Raw genomic sequence first — 13,268 nt, 5'->3', positions numbered from 1 at the left:
ACACGGAAAAAAAACAAAAAAACAAAAAAAAAAAAAAAAAAAGAATTTCTGGGAAGGCGAATTGGAGTTTACTTTATAAATAGGCTCCATATGTGACCCTTATCCACATTAAAGTTTAAGGAACAATGTTCATGTCTCTCCTCCTCCCCAAGGCGATGAACATGCTATGTTCATGACAAACTAACTGTGCTGCTTTCTTTATAACCTAAAGATCCTATCTTATAATCAAATTAAGCACCCTTTTAGTATTTGAAATACTCAGGTATACTACAATTCTGATGTATTGACCCTGTTTTATTAACCATTCCTGTATTTCAGAAATCAACAAGACAGAAACAGACAACTATCTGAACAATTGTAAGTTTAATATACCTATTAAAATTGTCTTAACTGAATGTAAAAAGGTAATACTTTAGATCACTTAGGCTTACTTTGTGTTGATATTATAAGGACAGAATAAAGTTTGATTGATTTGTGCACAACTCATGGTGCTTTATCTCAGCTCTGAGGCATGCCATGTTAGTAAAGAATAGCAAAATTGGGAGAATTTTGGAGTGGATGTATGTGTATCTGTGGCAGATGGATATCGGAAACGAGTTGTGTAATTGTTAAAGAGAAGACAAAAAATGCTTATCAATGTTCTGTTTGCAGATACCTTTAATATACTCTCACAAAAGTTTTCTAAAGATTATATAAAAGCAATCTGTACATTGGTGTTTTTCAGCTAGAGGCAGAAACTTACTGTCATGCCACCCTAAATAAAATTTTCTTGATGCTATTAATCCCATATTATAGAAATTACAGGAAATTATGGGGTTAGGGAATATTTTGATAAAATTACTGACGATCCGGATAATGTCCTTACCCATATTTTAAAAAGGCTGACTCTAAGATTAGCATGTCATTTACCTATAGCGGAGTACCCCACCATGATTTAGAGAATACATTTAATAGTTATGGAATTAGTACATATTACATTTATCTTGAACGATGGAAGGAAATGTACTAGCTCAGAATGTTGGTTAATTGATAAACTTAAGTAAACATGAAACCAAAAGATAATCTCATTACCTAAATGTCATATATTCTTGCCATATTTATTGGTAATCTACTATGTACTTGTACTGTGTAAGGCAATAAGTATACAAAATTGATAAGATATAATTCCTTCCTAAAGCAGATCATACTATAATGAGACTAGCTGCATGAGGCTAATGCAGGAACTCGTAATTCTAAAATAAAGTTTTCAACCAAGGTCAATTTGGATGCCCAAGGTATCATGCCCCACTGTGGTATTTTTGTCATGATTGTAAGGGTGGGGGTGATACTGGCATCTAGTAGGTATAGGCCAGGGATCCTACTGAACATCCTGTGATGCACAGGACACTCTCGTCCTGAGCCACCACAAAGTATTATGAGTATGTGGTTCAAAATGTCAGTGGTACTAAGATTGAGAAACCCTGTTTTAAACAATATTGAGGAATGCACACACACACGCACAAACATACATGTATGGAGAGAGTGTGTACTGCTGTTATTATTATCATTATGGAAGCAACAAGAAAGCAGGAGAATTGTTAGAGAAGGCATCCTAGAAGAGGTAACGACTGATTTGAATCTTACAAGATGAATGAGTTAACTAAATGAAACATTAAAATTTATGGCAAGGTAGGAACATGCCAAAATGTTTGATACTACTGGAGCACAAAGTACAAGAAATTTGGGACATAGAAGCACAAATTGGTGCTTAAAATAACTGCTAATTAACACATCATCTCCCTTTGGCAGGCTGTGGGACACGAAGGAGTAAATCTACAGGACAGAGTCTCAGGATTGTTGGTGGAACAGAGGTAGAAGAGGGTGAATGGCCATGGCAGGCCAGCCTGCAATGGGATGGGATCCACCGCTGTGGAGCAACTTTAATTAATGGCACATGGCTCGTGAGTGCTGCTCACTGCTTTAGAATGTAAGTCTTGAACTTCACAAGTGATTGGGAGGTACACAATGTGCCTAGTTTTGGCAAGAAGAAATTTCCTCCTGAATTCTGAAAGAGATGAGTTTAGCATAACTTAAAGATAATGTGTACATCACAGAGAGTGTGAGAAACTCATAAACCTTAGTAAAAGGTGCTATAGTCTGGAAATGGAAATGGAGTCAAAGTACATGCAGATAAATTATTCATTGGTAAATATATAATAGTTTTTCAAAGAAAGCGGGAATTTTAAAGTCATCTTTAGACTTTGAGCTTGACGTCAAAGAGAAGAGCCGTATCTCTCCTCTGAGTACTTCCATTAGGCTGGGTAGACTGTAGTTTTGACCCCAATGGGGAAATTCCACATATAGTAAAAAAGATAATTAAGTATGAAGAAGTTTGGAAGTAGCAAATTATACAACTGAATAGGTTGACTAGTTGTATTACAAGAAATGGAGGACCTTTCAACCTAGTATCAAATGTCTGTAAGTATATAGAATTTTAATGCTTTGTTAAATTAACATGTGGTCTTTACAGTTTTCAGAGAAATGTGTATGTTTGTGGGTAGGGGACATAAGGCACATAGAATACATTTAGTTTCCTCAATCTGTACAGGATATTCTTCCCACATGTCTTTTAAAGTCACTGATAACCCAAAATGTCAAAAAGCCCTAGGATCTGGAATGGGTGACTTGGTATGTGTAGTGGCACATATGTCCTAGAAATGCACTGTGTGGCTTTTCCACATTATTTGAACCCTGAGCCTGATTCTCAGATTGGAAAGAATTTGTTTCTATACACAGAAACTATAATTTTAATTGATACTTACAATCTAAATTACTTAATATACAGTAAATTACTGGTAACTGGAATTTCTTCTTTTTATTTTTTTTCCAGGTATAAAGACCCAGCCAGGTGGACTGCTTCCTTTGGAGTCACAATAAACCCTCCAAAAATGAAACATGGCCTCCGGAGGATAATTGTTCACGAAAAATACAAATATCCATCACATGACTATGATATCTCACTTGCAGAGCTTTCTAGCCCTGTCCCCTACACAAATGCAGTACATAGAATTTGCCTCCCTGATGCCTCCTATGAGTTCCACCCAGGTGATGAGATGTTTGTGACAGGATTTGGAGCACGGCAAAATGATGGTGAGCATCTAAAGAGAAATTCAAATCTTATTAATCTAATTTGGTATTCTAAGGCATGTAAAGAATGGAATGCTTTTGTGCCAAAATACGTTGGTTGTTTGGTCATATCGGCCTAGGCCAAGTCAGGCCCAATGAGTGAACTAAGTCATTTAGAAGACATAAATTCGTTCCTGCCTTAGATTTCTATTAGGTACATCACTGCTACTACAGCACCTTACTGTGCTGGTAAGGGGTCTGAAAGTGCAAATATGTCTCCTAGCCACTTAAAAACATTTGGGATCATTAATACACCCAATAATGAATCAAAGAATCATAAAGCCACAATTCTCCCCAAATGAAACTTCTCTCTATGCTTATCAGTGGATTGAAAATTAGTTAATCGGAGGTTCTTTCCTAGGCATCTCAATTTCCATTTAAAGTAGTTGGGAAAGAATTCTTTTTCCAAATTACTGTGTCTAAAAAATACGTATTCTAAGGTTCTACATCATCATCTTGTCCAATAATTACAAAAAAGTTTCATCAGGTTTACAAAACATAAGTACATCTACAAATCCAAATGTTATTTTTTCCCTTTAGGTAGCAGTCAAAATCACCTTCGGCAAGTGCAAGTGGAGCTCATAGACACTAAAACCTGCAATGAACCTCAAGTTTATAATGATGCTATAACCCCTAGAATGTTATGTGCTGGCTCCTTGAGAGGAAAAAGAGATGCATGTCAGGTAAGTTGTTTTGCCTATTAGTATGATGAATAATTGTTCGTTTTTTTAAAAAAAGTTATGGAAGTTGCAAAAATAGTACAGAGAGAGATTCCACGTACCCTTTACCTAGTTTTCCCCAGTTGTTATATCTCATATGAATACAGTACAATATAAAATCTAGGAAATTGACATTGGCACAATGTGTGTGTCTATGGCTTTTTGCTGCATGTGCAAATTTCTTTAACCACCACTGCAGATCAGAGGGAGAACTATTCCATCACCACAAGATCTGCCTTATAGTAACACCCTCTCATTCCCATCTACGTTCCTAACATCTGGCCATCACTAATATGTTCTCAATTTCTATAATTTTTAAAGAATTTCCAGGATGTTACATAAATAGAATCATATAGTAACTTTTTTAAGGATTCCATTTTGATTTATATGTTAGTGTTTTTGACAAGTTCTTTATGGAAAAATTTTAGTTGTTCCTATAAGTTATTTATAGACAACTTATCACAGTCTATTGGTGCTGACATTTTACTAGTTTGAATGGAGCATAGAGTAGAGAATTTACTTCCTAAGTCTCTTTAGCCTTGCTGGTTTATAGTATTACATATTTCCTCCTTATTTTGAGAACCACATCAAACAATGTTCTGCTTCAGTTGCCAAACAGAACTTAGAAAACTCAAGAAAAGAAGGAAAGTCAGTTTACTCATAGTTTTAACCTTTCTTCCTTCCTGATTTTCTAAGACTCCTTTTTAAAAGCATTTCTTTTCTGTTTCAGAAAGTTCCGTCAGTCATTGTTTTAGTGTAGATATGCTGGTAACATATTCTCTTAGTTTTTCTTTGTCTAAGAAATCCTGTTTTCCATTTATTTCTAAGCATAATTTTGCCAGATATAGAACTTGGGATTGACAGTTCTTTTCTTTCAGCACTTAAATCATGACCTCTGATTTCTGAGAGGAATATGCTATTGTTAGAATTGTTTTTTCCAAAAACAACAACAACAACAAAAAAAGAATTTTTTTTTCTTGTAAATAAATGTGTCTTTCTCTCTTGCTATGTTCAAGAGTTTTTCTTTGTCTTTGGTTTTCAGAAGTTCAATTATGTGACTTCGTGTAGATTTTTGGGGGTTAATCCTGTTTGAGATTTGTTCAGCTTTTTGAATCTGCAGGTTTATATCTTCAGCCAAATTTGGGAAAGTTTCAGCATCTATTTCTTCAAATATTTTTTTTAGCCCCAACTTCTTTCTCCTGTCCTCTGGGATTCTAATGACAGGAATTTAAATCTTTTGTTATAGTCCTATTGGTTCCTGAGCTGTTCATTTTTTTCCCACCCGATTTTCTCCAAAGGCAGAGTAAATAATTTCTGTCATTCTGTCTTCACATTCACTGACTCTTTCCTCTATTATCTCCATTCTTCTGATAAGCCTATCCAATGAGTTTTTTTAAAATTCTGGTTACTGTATTTTTAATCCGAAGATTTCTATTTGATTCTTCTTTATATCTACAATTTTTTGCTGAGATTTCCTTTTTAAAAAATTTTATTTCAAACATGGTGGTTGGTAATTGCTCATTGAAGCATTTTTTGTGATGGCTTCTTTAAAATCTTTGTCAGATAATTCCAACATCTATGTCATCTCACTGGCAATGAGAGTTTCCCAGTTTTTAGTACGATGAGTGATTTTCAGATGTATTCAGGATGTTATGAGATTCTAGATCTTGTTTAAATCTTCTGTTTTAGCAGGCTTCTGCTGACATCATCCTGGTGGGGGAGGAAGGCATAGAAAGACGTTGCCTCATTTCCTACTCATCTTCCTTTGACACCAGGTGGGGTACTGGTGCCTCATTATTACTGGGTGGAGATGAAATTTCAGGCTCCCACCAGGCCTCCTCTGGTACCACTCTGGCTGGGAGCACCTTGTTACTGCTCCCCTTGCAACCTCCACTGTCATGGAGTGGCAGTTTTATTACTGCTTGACAGTCGTCAAAGTCCGACTCCCCACTAGGTCTCCTCTTAAATCACTCTAGTGAGATGGAAAGTTATGCTTCATCACCACTGGGTGGCAGTCCATGCTCCCCACCTGGTCACTACAGGTGAGGTAGGGAGGGCTTTTTCTTATCATCTAGCAGAAGTGAAAGTCCGGCTCCCCACTCCGCCTTTCTGACACCAGTCTGGTGGAGGACTGGGCCTCGTGACAGCCTGGTAAGCACGGAAGCCTCTCCACTTGACTTTTGCTTCCCTCCTAGGTTTTCTGTCTTCCGGGGTTGCCTCTTTTCTGGTCCCTATGCAGAAATCTTTACTTGGGTTTCCTACTCTCTTCTCAGTGGTATCGGGCTACCTCTTCTTTCTTAAAACATGATCCTTTCCTTTCTTTTGGATTCCATGATTCTGAAGTATGCTGATTTCTCCCCTCCGTCTCCAACTACTCATTTCTCATTTCTTCTTTTGGTTTATCTTTCTCTCCTTCACTCTAAGCCTGAATATGCCTCAAGACTCAGGTGAAATTTTTCTCTGTTCTCTAAATTCTCACTCAAAGGAGCCATTTTTTTCTTTGAACTCAGCCGCCACATTTATGACTACTGAATCTACATCTCCAGAATTAAGCTCTTGTCCACATTTAGTCTCACGTTTCATCTACTCCAAATTCCATTACAAGTTTCAAGTTGTTAGCATCAGACACAGCTCTGTATATGTGCCATCTCAAACTCAATAGGAGTCACAAAATGTTAACTCGTTTTCCATTTTAATGTTTCTCATTAGTGTTATTGGGGTTCACTATTCTTGGAGTCTTTTACTCTTACATCTCCTTCACATGTAATCAGTTAAGTCCCAGAACGTTTTCCCCCTTTACCATATCTTTCAGATTTATCTCTTTTGTCTTTATTCCTTCTGTTGACACCCTAACCTAGTTCTTCAGTATTCTGTGTCTTAATACTACAGTTACTTCCTAGTTTGGCTTCATACGTGTACTTTGAGAAGTTTCTGTTGTTATATGTTCATTCCTGAATAAACTTCCTGTTCTGTTTCTCACTAAACCACTCACTAAAAATAACAGGATTTGTAGGGAAAATAGGGTTAGAGACAGATTGATGGATCCCTCAAAGGCTGTGCAACTTTGTAACGGGATAATTAACAAAAACAATGATTTATACCTTGAAGAATAACTTGGACAGTGTAGGCAGGCAGAATGATCAGGGACTGGTGGCTGACTCAGGAGACATTAAAAACACGCAGGAACAATGGAGTGAAACACAGGCTTCCAGAAACGGAGACAGTATACATGGAAGTGCAGCCCTGAGCAGAGGAGGAAGTGCAACCTGCTAGGACCAAGAGCTACGCAAGGCTGGGGTGCAGCTCTCGGGTAAATATTTGCTTAAACTAGAACTCCAAAGGCTTCTGCCTGTGCAGTAGCTGAGTTGAGAGTTTTTTCCTTTCTTTGTGAAGATGATAATTCTACTCCCATTATTCTGATTCTCCTGCCTAAGAAAAAACACATATAAATCATCAAAATGTCTATCTTGTACCAGCGTAACTCCCCTATTCACCAATCACATATGAGCTAATAGTGTTAGTAGAAAAGACCCTATACCTTTCTCTACTTGATATTTGCTGGACATTACCTTACTATTCAGTTTGTAATGATGTTAGAGACATTGCTATCTCTTTTTAAAAATTATTTTACTTATTCTCAGACTCTTGCTCCTATCTCTTAAGCTGATTTAAGCTTTGTTGTCTCCGGCAGCTTCTATTTCTTCATCCTAATCTGCTCTACCTGCATATCGGCTTGGGTTTCAATTATTTACTTTCAAATAGCTTCAGATGATGCATCTTATTTCTTTAAGCAGATTGTAGGCTCCTTGAGGGTAAGACCCATGTGTTTACCCCTTTTATATATCTCCTACCACATGTGAGGATCTCAGAAAATGCTTTTTGATTAATTGATTTTAAAATTACAAATATGTGATGTCAAATTTTATTATTATTAATATTAGTTAATATTTTTTAACAGGCAAAAGAAAAGTCACAAAAATGTTATTATAATGTAGGGAAAAAAGCATCAGCTTCAGAGTTGAATTCAAATTTAAGTTCTGCCACTGACTAGCATGTGATCTCCAGCTAATTTCATGGAGTTTCATTTCTTATGCTAAACTGGAGAAAATAAAACTTCTGTTTTGTTGCAAGAATAACATGTATTAGTGAGATAACATGTTAATCAATTAAGAATGTCATAGAGTGCTAAACACTTAATATGTGGTCAATAACTAGAGGTTCAGGATCTTGAGGAATGATCAGCCACTACATTGTTCTTATGACCTGTATAAAGAAACAGACCTCTGGAATTTGTAATATATAAACAATTGGAATTTGTAGTTTAATATTTATATTTCCTAAGTTCTATTTTGTGCTGGGCTAAGCCTTTATGTTCACTGTCTTACAAAATCTTCATAATAATCACTGTAGGTAAGTATTATTAGGAGCATTTACAAATAAGTAAATTAAAGGTCATAGCTAGCTTGGAAGGGTCAAACTTGAGATAGAAACCCAGGTATCTGACTCTAATGTTTGTGCTGTTTATCAATAATAGACTCTTCACCCTTCATTTTGGGTGTTATGTCACACTAATAAAGAGGTAACCAGTACAGGGAATTATTGTGTCAGATGTACCAGATAAGTTAAGAGTACTGTTCTCCAAAGAGACAGAACTTACAATCTCAGTGTACTGAACCCTGAAGCTAACCCAATTCTCCGGGTACTGGAACTACTTCTTTTTGTGGATTACTGATAGATGCAGGTAATCACTTCTGTGTTTGAACAAGCTGAAGACTTTTGAAAACTGCCCCTCCATAATAAACTGTACTGTGAACTACTAATTTCTCCCTTCTTCTTTAGGGTGACTCTGGAGGACCACTGGTTAGTTCAGATGCTAGAGATATCTGGTACCTTGCTGGAATAGTGAGCTGGGGAGATGAATGCGGGCAACCCAATAAGCCTGGTGTTTATACTAGAGTGACTGCCTTCCGGGACTGGATCACTTCCAAAACTGGTATCTAAGAGAGAAAAATCTAATAGAATGGAACACATTTTGTCATGTGCATAGGCCATTCTTAGAGATGCAGAACTCGGAAGATTCCTTGCAAATCACCCGGACCTGACCAAACTCACTGAACTGTCTGCTTGATGCATATACCCATATTTTCCTCCTAGCTCTTCTTCACATGCAAACATCCTGATACTGCCAGATGAACTCTGTCCCAACCTGCATTAATTTGTTTTCTAGAAACTTTCTGTCATCAAAATTTTGGCTTGTTGACATAAATTTCTCATGCATATATACAATTTGAAGCAATCCCTTCATTTCTTCAGTTTCTCTCATCTCCATAAATTTCCACTTTCAAGGTGTGAGACAAGGAGTAAAAGAAAATATAAAAAGGAAAAAAAATCCAACATTTATATGTACAGAAACGTATTAGGTGTTTTTATTAGCAGAACATGGCAAATGATCATATTCATTATGAAAGTTCAAGCAAATGAGACAGCAGAATACCAAACACTTCATGATGAAAAAAGAATGGGAACTAAGTTAAGGAAATAAAGAGAGAAACCAAGATATGAGGGTACTTCAGAAAGTTTGTGGAAAAATAGAAATAAAAGAAAAATAAAGGATAATACAAATATTTTCATGAACTTTTTGAATACCCTTTGTATAGCTATATTTCCAATTCTTGTGACCTACAATAATTACACATACTCTATGTAATGTACTTGTTCTAACCAAGTTAAAGCAAACAATATTTATTTAGCATTGCACTGCTGAGAATGTCAATACATAGTAATAAAAAATAAATAAATAACCCATTTGTTTGACATTATAATATAATAATCCATGAAGAAGGGAAAGATGGGGCAAATATTACTAGTTGATTTACTGTAAATTACTTTAAAATTTGAGGCTAGAATGAAAATTCGCTTAAGAACAATCAAGATACCTTATGTAGTAAAAAAAATTGTGTGGTTGAATGGGAGGGAAATGAAGAGAGAATCAGCCCAAACTGTTGACTGACATGGAATTATCACCAAGTGCTTATGCATCTAAAGCTTTCCCAAACTGCAGAACCCTGAAGGTAATAAGGTCCAGGTGTTAGTGTGGAGCTGTAGTCATGCCACCGAAGCTGGGGCTCAGACCTCCTTGTTGAGAAGACTGCAGGCATTCTTCTTTCCCTGCTGCTGTGTTTCCAGTCCACACATGGCTAGTGGGTCTGTTAGACTCATCCGGGCTGAGATGGGAAGACATAGGGAAGATATCATGGAAGCTGCCTCCCTGCTGCAGCTGTCATGGTACTGAAGTGCTAACTGCCTGGATACAAAACCAAAGGGTAAAAGGCTGATATGGGTCACCTTCATGATTTCAGTTTTGTTAAATTATTACTGAGCTGTTAGAGACACAACAGGCAAGTGATTTAGTCCATAATGAAGTTAGGATTGGTGTCAGGACAGATGGCATGTTGATGGTGAGATTTCTCAGAGTCTTTTGGTTGCTCTTTTCTCATTGTATACAGCTCCTCATTCAAGTTCTATATTGTACAAGAACCACTTTGAAAACCAATATTAACAGGAAAAGTTTGACTTTTATTCACATGAATTAAATTGGCACAGGAACTGATAAAATTTAGGTAACTGGCTAAAATAAAATATGAAAACTGACATGAGTTAACAGTGTTAGATATTTTGCATAAACTGTTTTTGTTTCATTTAATGAAATATTTGGGGGGGGGAAACAAAATTTGGAAAAATATTGGATTTTAAACAAAGATATAAATACATTTCAAAGTAAATTATTCTCAGTGTTCTATTGAAAATTGACCTCTCCTGTTTTAGTATATTTTGTAATTGGGCCTCTAGGTGGCACCCCCAAGTTGTAGGAAGATGAAGAAGGGCCTCTGGATTCAAGAAGGATGTCTGGACCTTCACGTGATAATGAAAACTTAGTCAAAATTCTGTACTAGGCTCTTGCAAAAGCAAAAGAATACAATTCATCTTTGTAAATTCATTTAGAAATTAATTCATATTTATTGGCATTATTATTGGTATTTTGCAGATTTCTGGAGGTTAGATTCTGAACTAAAATAAAATTTATGATACAGGATTTGAGAAACTCTCTACAAACAAACTTGGAGGGATTTACATTAAAGAGAAGTTTTGTAAGTTTAATTTTACCATGGCATCATATTTCTCAAAGAAATATATTTGATATTTCCTTCTAAAAAGATTTGAAAAATAAAGGTTTGGGTAACAATGAATATATGAGCAATAGCTCAACCTTTATGTTCATAGAGAGATAGATACTACAGTATTATGTTTTTAAAATGGTAACTTCTTCTGAAAAATAATGTATAAACAGTTTCAGAATTCTTGGGCATGTCTGTGTTAACCATTTCATTGGAGAAGGTTAAAAAGACATGACTGTAATATTTATTAATTGTACAAGAGAACAGTCAGTTCCTCATCTACATCTTTTATTTCTCTTTCCAGTAAAGAGTACCTAGTAAAGTGCTCTTTATATAATAATCTTTCAATAAATCTTGTTGAACAGCTTTTATTTTTGCACAATTGCAGAAAACATAGTTTCATTATTATTTATACATTGGTTTTTTAAAATAATCTCAGATTTTACAATAACTGTGTGACTTAAACTAGTTATTTAAATATTCTAAGCTTCAATTTACTTTCCTTTAAGACAGAGATAATATTTACTCAAATGATTGTTGTTGGAATAAAACCAAGATAATGTTCAAAAAGTGCGTGGCATAGTTTTTGGAACATAATAGGTGCTTAAGAAATGGTAGTTATTATAACTGTTGCTGTAATGAAACTATAGCCTTATTTTAAACAATATAGTGCTTAATCGTAATAGAATAATTTTTTTTGAAATGAAGAGATAATTAGATTAAGAGATACTTAGAATGTTCTCGTTTCTTGTTTAATTCTGATTCCACAAAAAGTTTTATTGGGATTATCCCAAAACGTACTTGATAAGGTAGTCTTTCAATGTGAGGTTTTATTCTAATTTTACACCTCAATTTTGAAAAATGATAAACCTTATTAACCATAGAATGATTGGATTATATCAAGATCTACAGTCTAGTTCAAATGTTGCCTCCTGCATGAAGCCTTTCTTGACTTCCTCAAGTGGATATAACATCCCCTTTTCTGAAAATTTTTATTATTAAAAAACCACATTTTTAATTTTCAGATAATTATAGATTCACATCCAGTTGTAAGATATAATACAGAGACGTCCTGCATATCCGTTCCTCAGTATCCCCCAATGGTAACATCTTGCTTAGCTAAAGTATAAAATCACAACTAGGAAGTTGACATTGAGACATTCCATTAACCTTATTCAGAATTTACCAGTTTTGAAAACGTGCAGTTGTGTGTGTGTGTGTGTGTGTGTATTTAGTTCTACAAATCTTATTGCATATGTAGATTCCTGTGATCACCACCACATTCAAGGTGCAGATAGTTTGATTGCAAGGATTCCTCTTGCCATCCACAGCCACCTAGCCCCCTCCCTACCTCATCCCCAGTCTCTTACCCCTGGCAACCACTTACCTGTTCTCCATTTTTATATATTTTTTCATTTCAGGAATAGTATATAAATGGGAACATACAGTACATAACCTTTCAGGTTGGCTTTTTCACTCAGCGTAAAGTTTTCTCTTTTAAACAAGATTTTCAAGTAATATTAATAAAAATGGTAAAAGACTTGTGTTCACCTTTTAAGTAAACTACAGAACAATGAGAAACAAATAGTATGTCTTTATTAGGTCTTTGGATTACTTAGGGAAACAGTTAAAAATATACGGATTTTTTTGATATGTAACTTTATATTTATGTAAATGTATTATTAATATGGATTCCAAAATTGGGTAGAATTCCTAAAATTCTGCTATGTCTTGGTGTAATTATGTGAATCATAATTATGGCTATTATGAAAACTTGTTGTAGGCCATGTAAATAACCAAGTTTTTGTCAAGGGCCTTTAACCATGCCACAGTAAATCGCTTTATTTTGATACTGTCTTTTATTTTTTTAATTTGCTTTTTATTTATTTATTTATTTATTTATTATTATTTTTTTCCTTTTTGTCTTTTTTCGTGTCCGGCAATGGATCGCAACCCTCAGTGTCACGCCCGTACCGGACCGGGACCAGCAACGGGATCGCAACCCTCGGTGTTGCACCCACACCTCTCTCAGCCAGTGAGCGGGAACCGGTCTGTATGTGGGATCCGAACCCTTGGCGGGAGCGCCGCCGTGCTCCCAAGCGGCGCGCTGAAGTGGTGCGCCACAGGGCCGGCCCTTAATTTGCTTTTTAACTGAAACATAATTGATTATACATCTTTGTGGGGTACAGAGTTAACTATCAGTATTTGT

At 35.7% G+C, this 13,268-nt stretch overlaps 1 protein-coding gene across 1 annotated transcript in view; it reads left to right on the top strand.

The window, feature by feature from the left end:
* TMPRSS11E (transmembrane protease, serine 11E) overlaps window positions 1-9,016 on the top strand; it is a 39,469-nt gene extending 30,453 nt beyond the window's left edge. The window contains exons 6-10 of the mRNA XM_008583319.1: window positions 319-357; window positions 1,789-1,966; window positions 2,870-3,133; window positions 3,710-3,848; window positions 8,724-9,016. Coding sequence (XP_008581541.1) covers window positions 319-357; window positions 1,789-1,966; window positions 2,870-3,133; window positions 3,710-3,848; window positions 8,724-8,885 — 782 coding nt within the window. The 3' untranslated portion in view covers window positions 8,886-9,016. The remainder of the gene's footprint in view (window positions 1-318; window positions 358-1,788; window positions 1,967-2,869; window positions 3,134-3,709; window positions 3,849-8,723) is intronic.
* The last annotated feature ends 4,252 nt before the right edge of the window (window positions 9,017-13,268 follow it).

Source organism: Galeopterus variegatus, unplaced genomic scaffold (assembly GCF_000696425.1).
Source record: "Galeopterus variegatus unplaced genomic scaffold, G_variegatus-3.0.2 Scaffold97, whole genome shotgun sequence".
NCBI lineage: Eukaryota > Metazoa > Chordata > Mammalia > Dermoptera > Cynocephalidae > Galeopterus > Galeopterus variegatus.
The sequence above is the reverse complement of the archived record's forward strand: the minus strand, read 5'-3'. Positions and strand labels throughout refer to the sequence as shown.